Here is a 17,434-nt window from a genome sequence, read left to right as displayed (position 1 = left end):
GAGGCCTCAGCCCGAGTCCCAGCTCCCAGCCCCGGTGGGCCCCACCCAGACAGACGCCCCGCCCCCGGCCAGCTAGGCTGGCCGCTGACCTAGTATGGACACGGCACTGGGAAGAGAGGCGTGGAGGGTGACGCCAGGAAAGGGGCTGGAGAGGCCTAGGCCCCGCCCCCACGGGGTCGCCCCCTCCACCTCCCACCACCGCCCCGCCCTGGGAGGCACCTGCCGAGGGTGGAGGATAAGAGGGCGATTGCGCGGCTACTGTTGAGCCCGCCAAGAGCTAAAAATATTTCCCAACAACGAGGAGTAAGGAGGCTCCCAAGGAGAATCAGTTTATTGGGGAGTGGGTGCAGTTGGTCAGACCCCATAAATAGGAGGGGACCGGGAGCCCGAGGATGGAAGGGGGCCCGTGTCCTTAGTCACGCTGGACACTGGGACATTGAGAGTGGGGAAAATGAGACTTCCAGGAGGGGGCTTAGAGATCTAACTTTAGTACCCCACCCTCTGCATGAGGCACTGGGGCTGGCCCAGGGGATTCTGACAGGCTCAAGGGCTGGTTTGGGGTCTGGACTGGAGGCTCAGATGGCCTCATCCGGGGCTGGCAGGCGCTGGCGGGAAGGCTCCACACCCCAGATCTCCCGGGCATACTGGGCAATGGTGCGGTCACTGGAGAACTTGCCAGAGGTGGCTATGTTCCGGATCACCATCCGCGTCCACTCTCTTGGGTTCTGCAGGTCAAAGGGAAGCTCTGGTTCACTCTGGTGGCAGGATCTCCACTTTCTGCCTCATCCCAACCAGGGCCACCAAAGCCCTGCCAACCCCTGGCCCAGGACCCCTCACCTTGTACAAGGCACTGACTTTCTCCTGGCATTTAATGTAGTCTTCATAATCTGCGAAGACTTTAAACCTGGAGGGGAAAGGATAGGCATGTGCTATTCCTTTAGGGGCTAGGTTAAGTTCTATGAGGTCAAGGGCCAAGCCTGCCCTGTCCCAGTGGACAGCCGGGGACCTGGAGGGTCATGCTGCTTCCAAAGGTTCCTGGCTTCAACTGCCTGGACCCCTGTCCAGCTTCCCCACCACAAACCTGAACCTCGATCCACCCAGCAGCCCCACCTGCGTGATTCCCGGGCCAGCCAGCTCACCGGTCATGGTGCATAAGCATATTGACAATGTCCTTGAACAGGTCGGGCTGTTTGGGGGAGAAGAAGCCACTGCTCAGCTGCTCAATGACCTGCCGAAGTTCAGGAATGCGGTCATAGTACTCCTGGGCATTGTACCTGCCAGGACAGAGCTGCAGTCAGCTACCCAGAAAGGGGTTCCTGGCTCCTCTTCCAGAGAAAAGCTGAGGTCCCATGCCCAAGGGTCAAAACCCAGGCCCGGCCTGCTGCTCCCCAGGGCTGCCACACACACCCCGGAGGGCCTCCCTGCAACTCCCCTTCTCTGCTCAGCTTTTCATCCCTCCTTTGTGAATGAGGAAACTGAGGCCCGGAGGATACACAAAGCTAAGTGTTAGAGCCAAGGCCCCCGAACAAGCTCTTTGCCTTCCACATGCCACTGCTGTCTCTTAACCGGTTTGTTTGCTCCAAAATGGCTTTTCTCCTCCAGTAGCCCAAGTCCACATCTGGCCTTGCCCTCGGACTGCAAGAGCAGCTAACAGGTACAACCCTTCAACTGGGCTGGGCACGGTGGCTCATGCCTGTAATCCCAGCACTTTGGGAGGCTGAAGGGGGGCGGATCATCTGAGGTCAGGAGATCAAGACCAGCCTGACGAACGTGGTGAAACCTGGTCTCTACAAAAATACAAAAAGTAGGCCGGGCGCGGTGGCTCAAGCCTGTAATCCCAGCACTTTGGGAGGCCGAGACGGGCGGATCACAAGGTCAGGAGATCGAGACCATCCTGGCTAACACAGTGAAACCCCGTCTCTACTAAAAATACAAAAAAAACTTAGCCGGGCGAGGTGGCAGGCGCCTGTAGTCCCAGCTACTCGGGAGGCTGAGGCAGGAGAATGGCGTGAACCCGGGAGGCGGAGCTTGCAGTGAGCTGAGATCCGGCCACTGCACTCCAGCCTGGGTGACAGAGCGAGACTCCGTCTCAAAAAAAAAAATACAAAAAGTAGCTGGGCGTGGTGTTGTGTGTCCGTAATCCCAATTGTTCCTCGGGAGGCTGAGGTGGAAGAATCACTTGAACCCGGGAGGCAGAGGTTGCACTGAATCGAGATCATGCCATTGCACTCCAGCCTGGGCAACAGAACGAGACTCCTTCTCAAGAAAAAAAAAAAAAAAAAAAAAAAAAAGATAACCGTTCAGCTGACCCTCAGCGCCCCCACCACAGCTCAAAGTGCTCCACAGGCCAGTTTCAAACCTTAACCCTTCCAATCAGAAACCAGCGCTCCCCACAGTCTCTAATACCTGTCCCCTCATGCGACTCTCAGGCGACTCTCCCTGCATTATGGTGTCAGCCCCCACAGCGGTCCCCCATCTGCCACCTCCAGCACTGTCTCCATCCTGCAGCCAGAGGGTTCTTCCAGGCCTAGTTCTGAGCATGGGGGACCGCGATCACAACATCTCACAGCTCCCTCCTGCCCATGGGACAGCCAGCTTTCTAGTGAAGCCTCACAGGAGAAACTCCTTTCAGTGTTTAATGCCAACTCTGGGAAGCTGTTGTGGGAGGGTAAACTGGGAGAAACTGTCTGGAAAGCAGTCTGGCAATCTGTATCAAGAGCCTTAAGAACTCATACTTTTTAACTCAGAAATATTGCCTTTCCGATAATTATCTTAACGAAGTCATCAGATGTGGACGTAGATGTTAAAAGGTTGCTCATCACAATAATATTTAACAAACCAGAAATCAACCTCAGTGTCCAGCCATATGGAATTGATTAAATAAGTTGTGACATGCTCATAGGATGGAATGTTATACAAACATTTAAAATATTTTTGAAGACTAATAACATGGAAAATCTCTCTCCAGGATTCAAGCAGGCTGCGGTGGTTCATGCCTGTAAACCCAGGACTTTGGGAAGCTGAGGCAGGCGGATTACTTGAGGTCAGGAGTTCCAGACCAGCCTGGCCAACATGGTAGAATCCCATCTCTACAAAACTACAAAAATTAGCTGGACGTAACGGCGGATGCCTGTAATCCCAGCTACTCGGGAGGCTGAGGTGAAAGAATCACTTAAACCTGGGAGGCGGAGGTTGCAGTGAGCCAAGATCATGCCATTGCACTCCAGCCTAGGTGACAGAGTGACTCTGTCTCAAAAAACTAAAAATAAATAGGCCAGGCACAGTGGCTCACCCCTGTAAGCCCAGCACTTGGGAAGCTGAGGCGGGTGAATCATGAGGTCAGGAGATATAGACCATCTTGGCCAAAATGATGAAACCCCGTCTCTACGAAAAATACAAAAATTAGCCAGGTGTGGTGGCATGCACCTGTACTCCCAGCTACTCAGGAGGCTGAGGCAGGAGAATTGCTTGTACCCAGGAGGTGGAGGTTGCAGTGAGCCAAGATCGCGCCACTGCACTCCAGCTTGGGCAACAAGAGAAAAATTCCATCTCAAAAAAAAATAAATAGGCCGGACACGGTGGCTCACACCTGTAATCTCAGCACTTTGGGAGGCCGAGGCAGGTGGATCACAAGGTCAGGAGATCGAGACCATCCTGGCTAACATGGTGAAACCCCATCTCTACTAAAAATACAAAAAATTAGCCAGGCGTGGCGGCGGGTGCCTGTAGTCTCAGCTACTCGAGAGACTGAGGCAGGAGAATGGCGTGAACCCAGGAGGCGGAGCTGCTTGCAGTGGGCCGAGATCATGCCACTGTACTCCAGCCTGGGTGACAGAGCGAGACTCCATCTCAAAAAATAAATAAATAAATAAAAATAAAATAAAAACAAATTTTTTTAATGTAATGCCAGGATAATGTCTCCTCTGAAGAACTGTTTCTGACCATAGGCCCCTTGTAACTACTGTGCCCATATTTCCCTTTTGCCCATGACTTCCAGGGAGCAAGGATTTTTTTACTTCCATTTCCCAAACAATATTATCTCTTAGGGTTGATATAATATTCTCTTCCTTTTCCTTCGGTTCTGTGTTACTTCTTTCTTTCCCCATTTCATTAAGCTTATTTGCTGTAAGCACCCTCTAAAGTTTCCCAGAATCCTGCTGGCCATGACCAAGACCTTGCTGGGCCTGGACCAGTCTTTCCAGACATGCCTCTTGCTCCCAGTACCACCCTCGAGCAGCCACACCTCAGTGTCTTTTCCCCGTGAACCCTGACCCCCATACCCTCTTTGGTCAAGCTTATCCACATCCTCCACCCGCATGCCAAAGATGAAGAAGTTTTCCTCTCCAGCCTCTTCTGCCATCTCCACATTGGCCCCGTCCATGGTGCCAATGGTCAGAGCCCCGTTGAGCATGAACTTCATGTTGCCGGTGCCTGAGGCCTCAGTGCCCGCAGTGGAGATCTGCTCAGAGAGGTCTGCAGCTGGGATCACTGTGGGGTGGCAGCAGGGGGACAAGTCAACTCAGGGGAGACCCTCACACCAGCTGGAGACTCTCGGATTAGGCTGGCCCCAGGCATAGCCGAACTCAAAGTCGCTCCACCCCAAACTCCCAGTCTTCACCAGCCAAGCCTGCCTCTCACACCGCACCCCCACTGCCCTCCACCTCTTGTTGATTCTTGACCATCTAGGTCCAACCTGGATTTCCCCACCTTGAAGATTTGAAGCTAATTTCATCGTGTACTGCCTGAAAGCCCACCATTAGAGGGCATCCTCATGGGGTTTTTGCTTTGTTTTGTTTTGTCTTGTTTTGCTTTTTGAGATGGAGTTCTGCTTTGGTTGCCCAGGCTGGAGTGCAGTGGCGCAATCTCAGCTCACTGCAACCTCTGCCTCCCAAGTTCAAGTGATTCTCCTACTTCAGCCTCCCGAGTAGCTGGGATTATAGGTGCCCGCCACCACGCCCAGCTGATTTTTGTATTTTTAGTACGGATGGGGTTTCACCATGGTGGCCAGGCTGGTCTTGAACTCCTGACCTCAGGTGATCCACCCACCTTGGCCTCCCAAAGTGCTGGGATTACAGGCGTTGGCCACCACACCCAGCTTCCTCATGGTTTAAGCATTGCCCTCTCCAGATTCTTCTTTCAAGTACGAGTATCCCAGGAAGAGATGACTGATGCCTCTTCCTGAGACTGAACTAGGGTCAAAGCCTCCCTAGGGTCCCTGTTGGCAGCACCCACCTTTCTCGGCCAGTGAGACTCGGTAGTTCTCCAGGAAGATGACACGGAGGCGGTCACCCACTGTCGGGTCATGGTTGACCACATCCCCAATGGCTGTGATGAGTCTGATGATCATCTTGGCCATGTGGTACCCAGGTGCAGCCTGAGGGGACAAAGTCTGAGGTCAACTCTACTGCCTGGTCCCCCACCCCCTATCCTGCAACTCAGCCAGGCTGACCTCAACCTGGATATATCAAAGGATGGGAGCCCAGGGCTGGAGCCTGGCTTCTCACCTTCCCTCCAATCATCACAGTCCGAGGCACAAAAAACTTATTGGGCTCCCTCTTGATGCCTGTGGAGGAACAAGAGGGATCCAGTAGGCCTACTTTTCCCTCTGGGTAGTAGCTCCTGACAGAGGCTGGGCTGGGAGACAGTAGGCCTGACTCGGAAAATCACTTGCTATGTGAGTGTCACTTTCCCCTCTCTGAGCCTCAGTTTGCCCATCTGTGAAATGGGGATAATTCCATGCCCCGAGAGTAGTCCCAAGGCCAAAGGAGATGTTGGCTGGGCAGTATGTACTATGCCTCAGAAACACAGGGGAGCACTGAGAGACAGGGTAGAGTGACTGCCACTCACGATTATACAGGGTGATGACATGGAGGCAGTTGAGGAGCTGTCGTTTATATTCGTGAATCCGCTTCACCTGGATGTCGAAGAGTGAGTTGGGGTTGATGTGGACTTTGTATTCCCTCTCTAGGTAGGCAGCAAACTTCAACTTGTTTTCCTGGAGGCAGAGACAGGGAAGGGCTCACCAACAGGCCACAGCCTCAGGAAATCCTACAGTCCACACTCCATTCACTCAGCCCCAGAAGGATGGCTGCCAGGAGGCTCACTGGCTACTTCTGTCCACTCCCGCACCAGGGTAGACATTGCTAATCAACGTCAGCACTGTTCACGTGAGGTCAGATGATGCCTTCCCACCACAGGCTCCAGCCAACTTCCACCAACGGCCTGGGCTGGCAGGAGAGATGAGCTCTATTTGCCACACCTGACCCAGCCATCTGGCCCCCTCCAGCACTCTCCACACAGCACAGCTGTCCCACGTTGCAGCTCTCCCCACCTGCTTCACTTTGGCCACATCCCGAATGAAAGCTTCATCATCCACAAAGGAGAGCAATTTGCGCAGCTGGTCCAGGTCGGAGATGAAGTCCTCCCCAATGCGCTGTGGGAAAATGGCTCTCAGCCAAGCCCATCCCCCTGTCCTCCCTCCTCTCAACACAGAAGGGGCCCTTTCCAGGTCGGCCAAGCCCCCTCCACCCAGCAGGCTGCTCTGGGGGGCCCTCCCAGCCCCTCCTCCTCCAGCCTCCCAGATGGGGCACAGGGCATCCATGCACCTTCCTCCCCTCCCGTCCTTGAGCTCTGATGGCTGACCCCATCTGACCCCAGCAGGCCTTCCTGGCTTCCTGGCCTTTTCCTGACGCCAGCATGACCTTGCGCCTTCCCTACCAGATATCTGCCCCCTTCCAGGCTCACTTCAGATGTGACCCATGGATGACTCCCTCCATTAGACTGTGACCTCTGCTGGGTTCACCTCCACAGCCAGGGCCTCCATTAGCACACGGAGCACCCTCATGCAAATAAGATGGTGTCCCTCCTCCAGGCGGATGCGAGGCTTGGGGAACACAGTGCGGGAGGGATTTCAGCCTCAGTGAACCACCTACACGACCATACCCAGCTGATCCCTGCAGGGACCCATGTTGACTCTGCTGGCCCTACGGTGGCCTCTCACCTCAGCAATGACCTCTGCCAGCCCGGGGTTACACAGAACCAGCCAGCGCCGAGGGGTGATGCCGTTGGTCTTATTCTGGAACTTATGAGGCTCCAGCTCATAGAAGTCTTTGAAGCTGCAGGATGAGGTTGGACGAAGGTCACCACTCGCCCCTGTATGATGGAGGCCTCTGCCCTGGGGCCCCTACCCTGGTGTCTTGCTGAAAGGGGATGCAGGGAATGCAGACCTGGGGAAGGCTGGGGGTGCTGTGTGTAAGAGGGGATCATCTCAGGACAGGGTGGCACTGGAAGGGGCTGCTGTGCTTGTAAGAATGACACCACCTGTGAAAGGCGCCAGGAGCCAGAGAACAGAGAGCGGTCGGTGAAGGGCGGGGCTTCTTGTGACAGGGGCGTGGAGTGGGAGGGGCGTGGAGTGGGTGGGGCCTAGAGAGGGGCGGGATCTGCAAAGCGGGGCTCACATGGTCTTCTTGAGGATCTCGGAGTGGATGCGCGCCACGCCGTTGACAGCGTGCGAACCCGCGATGCACAGGTGTGCCATGTTGATGCGCTTCACTGCGCCCTCCTCCACCAGCGACATGCGCCGCAGCCTGTCTACGTCCCCTGGGAATGTGGCTGCCACCCGCTGTGCCCAGAGAGCCCAGAGCTAGGACCAGACCCAGAAACCCCAGTCCCCAGTCCCCAGCCCCATACCCCCAGAGCTCTGCCCAGAGCCCCCACTGCCCCAGAGTCTCAGGGCCCGGGCTGGACGCCCCAACTCCCAGGCCCAGACTGGGTGTCCTCCCCCTCACCCCTACACTGTCCCCCAAGCCTCCCGACTCACGTTGAGGAAGCGCTGGTTGATCTCGTAGATGATCTGGAGGTGCCGCGGCAGCAGCGTCTCCAAGAGGTGCACCGGCCAGCGCTCCAGGGCCTCAGGCAGCACCGTGTGGTTGGTGTAGGCACAGGTCCTCACTGTCACATCCCATGCCTGGCACACAGGTGGGCAGTCAGGATGCTGACCTCAGCCCAGTGGGTCTCCTCACACACTATGCAGCCCAGTGGGTCCCCCCGCACTGCAGTGCCAGGTTCCAGGATGGTCCCTCTGGCCTCAGGCTCCAATCTGTTCACTCCACTCATATCCTCCCACGCTCCCAAACTGGGAAGGGAACTCGGAAGCGGAGAGCATCAGATGGGGCAGAGGGGCCCTGAAGCCCACCTTATCCCAGTCCATCCGCTCCAGGTCCACCAGGATCCTCATCAGCTCGGGGATGGCCAGGGAGGGGTGGGTGTCATTGAGCTGGATGGCCACCTGGGGTAGGGGGAGGAGTCAGTCTGGGCTCCAAACCACATTCCATGCTATGGTCACTGTCCTGTGCCATTTGGAGGCCCCCAGAGAGCCCAGCATGGTTCTGTGACTGGGCTGTGGGCAGAGGCAGGCAGGCACTCACGGGGTTGGGAGGAATGGGGGAGTGGGGCAGGAGGAGGAGGGAAGCCCAGGTTATGAGCCTGTGGATTGTGGATCCTGAGCAACTGACCCTCCCACACTCCCATCCTCCACTCCCTTATCTATTACATGGGGCAGGCAGGCTGAGGCTGGAGGGAGAGGCCTGGCACACACTGTCCAGTCACAGAGGCACCCTCCATGCTCATGCTACCTTATCTGGGAAGGCATCGAAGTTCGTGCGCACGGGATCGCGGCAGCCGAACTTGGAGGACTTGAAGCGACGGATGATATCCTGGAGGGTGGCGGCCACCACGAAATACTCCTGCTTCAGCCGCAGCTCCTTCCCTTCGAAGAACTGGGCACAGCACGAGGCAGCGTGAGTCAGGGTGGTGGGGGCATGGCCTAAGGCTGCAGTGGGTGTGGCCAGGAGGGACTCCCACCCATACCGGGACCCCTGAGTCCTGAGCTGTCCCCCTCTCTGGGACCCAGGGGCCTTTCCTCCACCAAGAACTAGTGGCGAGAGACAGTGTCAGGAAGAGGTGCACAAGAACTGAGTGTGTTGTGGGTGTCGCCAGGGAACAGCCCCTCCAAAGTGCCCTTCACTAACCCACTTTCCTGAGGACTCAGGTGTCCTTGCACTCAAAAGACTTGAGGTGGGGGTACAGGATGCACAAGGCCAGCAATATGCCCTGGGTGTGACTAGGGCACCAGCAAGTGTCCCTCCCCAGCTCTCCCTGACCCCCGCTCCGAAGACTCAGGCTTCCAGCCCCCAGCCCAGGGGGTGACGCACATTATCATTGGGGTACAAGACACGAGAGATGTTCTCTGCCAGGTTTCGGTCCAACACAGCCTGGATGTAGCCACCGACGTTGACTGAGGGACGAAAGTGGGGACAGGGTAAGGCCTGTGCTGGGCGTGGCCAGCGGGCAGGCTGGGGCTGCTGGCTACCAGCGGATGAACTCACAGTCCTTGAGGTTGAAGTCATTGGGAGCCTTGGCAGACCAGAGGCGCATGGTGTTGACGACGTTGTTGCGATAGCCGGGCACGGGCGTATCGTAGGGCATGGCCAGTACCACCTGTGGGGGCAATCCTGTTGGGAGCTGGCCAGCCCTGGCAATTGCCTCCCTCCCCTCAGGGCACTCTGCAGACACAGGCTCTTGTCCTGACACTAGCATCGCCGAGCTGGGTAACCATGAGCAAACCCCACAGTCTCTCTGGACCTCATCTAGAGCAAAGACACCCTCAACACCTCCCCGACACCCATAAGCCCTGCCTGGGCAGACGGTGGTGAGGAGAACGGAAGGAGGCAGGTGATAAGCCCGGAGCCCAGGAGGGGCTCTGTTGGCAACCACTCTGCTGCGATGGGGGCTGGGCTGGCCAGCCTGGCCTGAGCAAAAGCTAGAGGACACTGTGGATTCATGAGAGGGGTGGGGAAACCCAGGGCCAGGCTGAAGGGGTCACAGAGGTCAAGTCCATCCAAAGGTCTCATGTCTGGTTGACCACAGGGCTAATTCACGGTGACTAATTCTGCCCCGCCTTCCATAACTAGCAAACATCAGTAATTGTCTGCTACCACGGTGCCAGGGGTACATTCACTCCTCCAAGGGAGCCCTTTTAAGGGGCATCGCCCTCCCTCCCCACACTCAGTCACCCTGATTGGAGCAGGGTGGGAGCTGACACACAGAAAGGGAAGGGACCCAAGCCCAAGCACACAGCTAGGCTGGCAGCACCAGAGGGAGCCAGGTCTCCTGCCTTCCAGCCACAGCCACTTGTGCCAGCTGCCATGTGCACCTGGCATGGACTGCCAGCAACCCCCAGTGTATCTTAACCTGGATGACAGCAAACAAATGCTCAGTTCTGAAAGCCTAATGGTTTATCTGCAGCCCATCTTGGGGGTGATGACCTGAAGCTTCCAGCAGGAAGATTGCCTGAACTGGGATTTGTTTTTTGTTTGTTTGTTTTTGAGATGGAGCCTCACTCTGTTGCCCAGGCTGGAGTGCAGTGGCACTATCTTGGCTCACTGCAACCTCCGCCTCCCAGATTCAAGCAATTCTCTGGCTTCAGCCTCCTGAGTGGCTGGGATTACAGGCACGTGCCACCATGCCTGGCTGATGTTTTTGTGTTTTTAGTAGAGACTGGGTTTCACCATATTGGTCAGGCTGGTCTTGAACTCCTGACCTCAGGTGATCCACCTGCCTTGGCCTCCCAAAGTGCTGAGATTACAGGCGTGAGCCACCATGCCCGGCCTAAACTGGGATTTGGACACCTGGTTTGGTTTTAAGGTTTTCAGTTTTTGGTCTTTTTGATTTTTGAAACAGAATCTCACTCTGTCACGAAGGCTGGAGTGCAGTTGTGCAATCATAGCTCACTGCAGCCTTGAAATCCTGGACTCAAATCATCCTCCCACTGAAGCCTCAAAGTAACTGGGACTACAGGCATGCACCAGCACCCTGGCTAATTTTTAAATTTTTTTCTTTGAGACGAGGTCTGGCTCTGTCACCCAGGCTCCTGGGCTCAAGCAATTCTCCCCCTTCGGCCACCTGAGTAGCTGGGACTACAGGCGCACATCATCATGCCCGGCTAACTTTTGTGTTATTTGTAGACAGATTTTGCCCTGTTGCCCAGGCTGGTCTTGAACTCCTGAGCTCAAGCATTCTGCCCACCTTGACCTCCCAAATTGCTGGGGTTACAGGTATGACCCACTGCCCCAGTCTATTTTTTTTTTTTTTTTCTGTAGAGACAGGGTCTCTCTATGTTGCCCAGGCTGGTCTTGAAATCCTGAACTCAAGCCATCCTATTGCCTCGGCCTCCTAAAGTGCTGGGATTACGGGCATGAGTCACCGTGTCCAGATTTGGTTTGGTTTCAGGATTCCTCTAACTTGCTGTGTGGTGACTGAATTCCTTTCAGAAGGTCCCAGTTTTCTCCTGTCCCCGTTTCTGGGCTGCTGCTATCGAGATGTTCAGGGCAGACTCAAGTCGTAAGATGGTCCTTTGATAAATCTCATGGTGTGTGGTGGAGCCAGGTCATGGGGAGACACTGGGGGAGCAGGGCAGCCTCTCTCCCCTTCCAGGCTCAGTACTTAGACTGGCTCCCCTGTGTCCCTGTATCCAGTCTTTCCTGGCTTCAGCTGTGTGACTTTGAGTAAGTCACTTAACCTCTCTGAGTCTCAGCAGACTCAGTTATAAAATACACTGGGTCCTGCTTCCTCTCTGGGCTTCCTTCTCTTCCCTCCCCTTCTCTGAGCTCCCCCGACCCCCAGCTTCATCCTTACCTGTGTGTCCACCCACTTGGCACCCTGGCTGGTGTGCTCCACATGGCCGTAGAAGTGCACAGGTAGTGTGAACTCGGGGCGGGCCTTCTCCCAGGGGTTGCCGTAGCGAAGCCAGTCATCAGCCTCCTCCATCTGCACCCAAGGCAGGTCAGGGAGAAAGGCCGGCAGCATCAGCGCAGGCATTCACACCACAGTGCACGGTGGGGCAGGGCGGGGGCTGTGGGCCCGTGTACCCTACACCAAGTGTAAGTTAGGGGCTCTGAGGTGGGCCCCTGGTCTGCTGGGCTATCCAGTGGGACATAGACCACCTGTTTCAGGGGCACCAGCTGGCTTTGGGTTGGGGGGTGGGGAGCAGCAGGGATGCTTTCCACAGAGCTTGGGGGGCTGTTTCGGACCTATTCAGAGATAATAAACAAGTGGGGGTCTTCCCCATCCTGACTAGACCCCACAAGGTTAGAGCCAAGGCTGCTCACCTGCCAGCCCCCGGAGATCTTCTGGTTAAAAATCCCAAACTCATAGCGAATCCCGTAGCCATAAGCGGCCAGGCCCAGTGTTGCCATGGAGTCGAGAAAGCAGGCTGGGGGTGTGCAGGGAGGCAGGTGTCAGGGACCCAGCACGGAGGACCCCATCGGCCCCCTCCACCCTCATGGCCCTGTCCACTTACCTGCCAGCCGGCCCAGGCCCCCATTGCCCAGCCCCGCATCCTCCTCAATTTCCTCCAGCTCCTCCATGTCCAGGCCCAGCTGGAGGGGTGAGGGTGACAGTGGTCAGGGTCAAGTGTTAGCAGGGGAATCCCCCAGTCCCCATGGCTTGCCCCACCCCACACATACCTGGTAGGTGGCCTCGTCACAGGCATTCTCTAAGGCCAGGTTCACCATGGTGTTCTGTAGCGTCCGTCCCATGTAGAATTCCAAAGACAGGTAGTAGATCCTCTACCCAGAGAGACGGACGGGCAGGGGATGGGGTCAGGGCCACACACCAACACTCAGCCAGACCCAGCCACACCTGGACCTCTGGGCCGCCTGCCCTGCTCAGCAGTCCCATCCCTGTCCCCAGTTTGCTTCTCCCTGTCTCAGGCTTTGGGGCCCAACGGGTAAGGTTCTGGTCCCAGCATTCCTCTGACTTTGGACAAATCACTCTCTTTGGCCTGTTTCCTTATCTGGGAAATGGCGCTGGCCATACCCACTTCAGGGACTGAGGCGCTCGGGAGAGTGGGACCCCCTTCCCCCTGCACACACGCCCCCACACTGCCCAGCAGGGCGCCAGGACATGCGGAAGCACCTCCAAGAGCTCCCCAGGAGGGCAAGGCCAAGGCCCAGAGAAAAAGGTCATTTGCTCAAGGTCACACAGTGGCTAGAGACTGGGCTAGAGACTGTCACCTCCCATCCTTGCACTGCCCAGTTCCCCTTGGCCCTCAAGCCTCAATCCCAAGGAGACCCAGAGGCACCAGAAACTAGGATGCTGCCAGTGCCTGGTCTCCTGGTTGCCTGGGTCCCCCCCCGGGCCCCGTCTGCCTGCTCCTCCCCCACTCCCCACTGAGGGGTGTCAGGTTGCTGACATTTACCAGTGACCCCACCGGACACTTGATCTCTGCCACCCGAGCTGCCCCAGCCCCTCCTGCTGCACAGGCACACCACGCATACATGCAGCAACTGACATGTCCTTCCACCTGGGCCCAGCCAGGCCACAGGTGCCGTCCTGCCCACCAGCACCCCCTCCAACCTTCTCCGAGTGAGCACTTTTGCAGCCAGACCACCTGCTCTGAGCTCCCTGACCCCCACCCCCACCCCAGGTTTCTCCCTCAGATTGTCCCAGCACCACTTGTGCCTGGCACCCCTGGATTCTCCAACCCCAAGAACCTAGAGTGACGAGGGGCAGCCACTTAAATCAAGATCCCCAGCTCCCTGGCAGCGCCTCCATCCCATACCCCCACCCCAGGTGTCCCCAGCAGCACCTTGGGGTCCTTCTCGTAGTAGTGTTGCTGCGTGCGGATCCAGCGCCCCACGAGGTGGTCGCGCACGGTATGGGCCAGCGCAAAGTAGTAGTCTCGTGGGGTGGCCACATTGCGGTCCTTTACGAGTGTGAAATGCAGGTGCCGGTTGAAGTTCTTTTTCAGCTCAGTCACATTCTCCACGCCGGCCAGGCCACGCACACTGATTTGCTTTCTTTTCTCCTGGTCTGACAGGGGCCGGGACATGGCTGCAGGAGGGCGGGCCGGATTGTGATGGTGATGGTGGAGGAGACGGCAGCCTCAGCACTGCCTCCAGCCAGGGAGTAGAGCTCCCCAGGCTCAAGGGGATTTAAAGCCTGGCTCTGGGCAGCACGTCCCGCCTCCCCTGCAATGGGAGGGTCTTGGCCTGGCAGCTCAGGGAGCTATTTTGAGGGTAAAGGAAGGAGAGGGGAGGGGAGGGAGAGGTGAGCTCCACTTGGGCCTCCAAGACTGGCCTGGCTTGTTCACAGGCCTGTGCTGACCCACTTCCTCCAGGCCTTGCACACGGGCCTTCTGTCCCTTGTCCCTGCCTTTTGCAGGGTTGGATACAAGAAAGAGCAGGCAAGAGTGCTGGATTGGGGAGCTGTCTGCCAGTGGCTAAACCAGGATGGGAGGCCATGTGTTGTGGTAAAAGGAACCAGGACCCCCTGCAGGCTGCGGTGCAGGAGGCAAGTCAGTGTCCCCTTACGGAAGAGGTGCAACTAGCAGAATGTCTTCAAGACAGGGGGCCCTTCGAGAAAGGGGGCCCACGACCCTGGTGGTGTGAGGGAGGTTGTGTGAGGCAGGGCCACCGCCCTCACTCCACCCCCACTGAAACTGAGCAGCTCTGGGCTCCCCCTGTTGCTGTCCCTCAAGGAGCTCTGAAGTGACCTTTTGGAGGGGGATGCTCAGGTTACAGGCCAGCATTGGCGGGAGGCTGCTAGCCTGCAGCACAGGGCCCTGGGAACTGTAGTCCTGTAGGCCCTTGGGGGTGGGAGAAACTGAGGCATTCCCCACCCCGTCATCATACTGGTTGATGACAGTAAGTTCTCCCTGTGATTCCACTGCTTAGGAAGTGATTGGAGGCCTTCTCTCACTCCTTCCTGCCACTTGGGGCCACACCCTGGGCAGGGATTTTGTGAACCAGCTCTGTGACCTGGCCTATAAAATGGGTGCCTAATCTGTACCTCGGGGACCTCACCCCATTCGTGAGCATAGCCCCACAGCTTCGGGCCCTTCCCTGGAGGCTTTGACTATCCTCCCATTCCACGCTTTGTCCTGGCCCCAGCACTGACTTGCTGTGTGACCTCAAGTTTGTTGCTTTACCTTTCCGAGCTTGGGATTCCTTCATCAAATTTAGAGTCTCCAATGAGAAAAATAAATCCCTTCCTCTCAGCTGCTGCCTCATCTTGTGAGGGCAGGCTTTGGATCCTGCTGTTCTTTAAGCGAAAGGAACCAGGACCTTGTGCTAGTTCAAAGGCTGTCTGGGCCTCCCGGGTGGTGGGCCAGTGGACGGGAAGAGCTGGGTTTCTGTTCTGAGGGCAGGCAGCAGGTCAAAAGCCTGGACAGCTGCAGGATACTATTGAGAGCCTGGTTCAGGGAAGGCCAAGCTGTTTCTGAGAACTTTTTTTTTTTTTTGAGATGGAGTTTCATTCTTGTTGCCCAGGCTAGAGTGCAATGGCATGATCTCAGCTCACTGCAACCTCTGCCTCCTGGGTTCAAGCAATTCTGCCTCAGCCTCCCAAGTAGCTGGGATTACAAGCACCCGCCACCATGCCCAGCTAATTTTTGTATTTTTAGTAGAGACGGAGTTTCACCATGTTGGACCAGGCTGGTCTGGAACTCCTGACCTCAGGTGATCTGCCCACCTTGGCCTCCCAAAGTGCTGGGATTATAGGCATGAGCCCCAGCGCCCAGCCTCTGATCACCTTCTGAGCCACGGCAGACGCAGCCCTGGAATCACTGGCTTAGTATGTGGGCCAAACTGCAAGTCCTACAGAGGTCTCCAGACTCCCAAGCCCTGCTCTACCCCTGCCCCCAAAAGGCACGGGCACACTGTCTTCTGTGGTGCCTGCCACATTTCCAAGCAGAGAAAAAAGATCAGGAAAAAAAACCCAAAATGCACCTCCACAGACACGGGAACGCAAACAACTTTTTCTTACATTTTTCTCTAATTTCCAATTTCTTTAATTTAAGAAGTGTTCCATAAACCATTAAAAAACAATGCTGGCCGGGCACGGTGGCTCACGCCTATAATCCTAGCACTTTGGGAGGCCGAGGCAGGTGGATCTTCTGAGGTTAGGAGTTTGAGACCAGCCTGACCAACGTGGCGAAATCCTGTCTCTACTAAAAAAATACAAAAATTAGCCAGGCATGGTGGCACATGCCTATAATCCCAGCTACTCGGGAGGCTGAGGCAGGAGAATCACTTGAGCCCGGGAGGCAGAAGTTGCAGCGAGCTGAGATCGCCACTACACACCAGCCTGGACAACACAGCGAGACTCTGTCTCAAAAACACACAAAAACACAGTGCTGGCAGCCGTCTGGTCTCTTCCCCTTTCACAGCTCGCACCCCAGCCTCAGCTCCTAGGCCTCATCCCCATCCTCCACTAAGCACAGCTTGGACTCCAGCTTGGCCTGGCATCCAAGGTTCTTCACAGCCCGCACTTGTCCCTTGGAGGGTTGCTGTGAGTAGAGCTGACTTCTTGGCAGTCCACTGCCAGGCAGGCAGTAGTTAACCATGCTGTCACCTCACAGCCCAATCGTGGCAGCCTGCTTTGGCCACACACACCTTTGCATTGACCCCTATTTTCTGCAAGACTTTCCATTCCTGCCACTGAGGACCCGATCTCCACAGACCATCACATCTTGCAGGCAGGGCAGGCCAAGTTCATTCCATCCTTTCCCAGCTACCCTCCCCTCTTACACGTGTACTAGGGCGCTTGCTGTCTCATGAACATTTTTACTGGGAAATTTTTAACTTTCTCCGACTACCTTTTCTGTGACTTCTTTCAGTCTTTGTCATGCCATCACTCCCCACTGTTTCCAGGCTTTGTCCAGGGGTGACACTGCATGCCCCAGCCCCGCATGATCAAACCTGGGCAGCACGATCTCATCTGTTTCCCTGCTTCCTCCACCCCTCCTTAGTGTTGTGTGTGCAGGTTTAATGAGCCCTGAAGCACTTTTACAACCTGAACTCACTCAAGGTTGTTTATGTCTAAGTTTCTAACTAGAAACCCGGCCTCCTTCCTTGGACCAATCATGGGTTTCTCCAGAGCCCTTGGCTTAACTTCAGTAACACAGCCCTGAGGCTGACCTTTCCCCACTGGCATTCCTCTTGCCAGGCCTTGAGGGACAGGGACAGTGCTGCAACAGCAGCAGAAATGAACGGGGAGGGGGGGCGGGGGGGGCGGGGCAAGCACTGCCCTGTCACAGCGTGATGGAGTAAAGGGCTTGCTTTCCCACCCCAGGTGTCTTCAGACAGGTGGGCAGGCCTTTCTGTCTCTCCGATTCTGCCACAGAGGCAAATGCTTGCCACGGTTCAGAGGGCCAAGCCTTCCTGCTGTCTCTTCCATTTCAGGGCCTCCAACACCTTGGAGACTGATGCCTTAGTCAGCCACTTCCTCTCCAAAACCTTAACAAAAGCTGACGGCAGGGAGCAGAGAGGGAGGGAGCACAGGAATGGAGCTGGCCTCGGGGGAGAGAAGCGGAGGAGATAGCTGGGCTGTGGTTAAGTCATTTATTGATTTTATTTCTAAAACCCACATAGCG

General features: G+C 56.2%; 1 protein-coding gene across 1 annotated transcript; it reads right to left on the bottom strand.

Moving 5' to 3' along the window:
• Window positions 1-304: 304 nt before the first annotated feature.
• Window positions 305-14,290, bottom strand: PYGM (glycogen phosphorylase, muscle associated). The gene is made up of 20 exons (XM_050757115.1): window positions 13,649-14,290; window positions 12,525-12,626; window positions 12,359-12,437; window positions 12,168-12,271; window positions 11,695-11,826; window positions 9,387-9,498; window positions 9,213-9,295; window positions 8,634-8,777; window positions 8,195-8,287; window positions 7,820-7,966; window positions 7,458-7,621; window positions 7,001-7,115; window positions 6,332-6,433; window positions 5,848-5,995; window positions 5,505-5,563; window positions 5,233-5,374; window positions 4,281-4,488; window positions 1,140-1,274; window positions 838-904; window positions 305-725 (listed from the first exon to the last, which is right to left on the bottom strand). The coding sequence occupies exons 1-20, from the start codon at window positions 13,889-13,891 to the stop codon at window positions 576-578; spliced, it is 2,529 nt and encodes an 842-aa protein (XP_050613072.1). The 5' UTR covers window positions 13,892-14,290; the 3' UTR covers window positions 305-575.
• Window positions 14,291-17,434: the final 3,144 nt, after the last annotated feature.

Source organism: Macaca thibetana, chromosome 14, assembly GCF_024542745.1.
Source record: "Macaca thibetana thibetana isolate TM-01 chromosome 14, ASM2454274v1, whole genome shotgun sequence".
Classification (NCBI taxonomy): domain Eukaryota; kingdom Metazoa; phylum Chordata; class Mammalia; order Primates; family Cercopithecidae; genus Macaca; species Macaca thibetana.
This window is presented reverse-complemented; position numbering and strand designations above follow the sequence as displayed.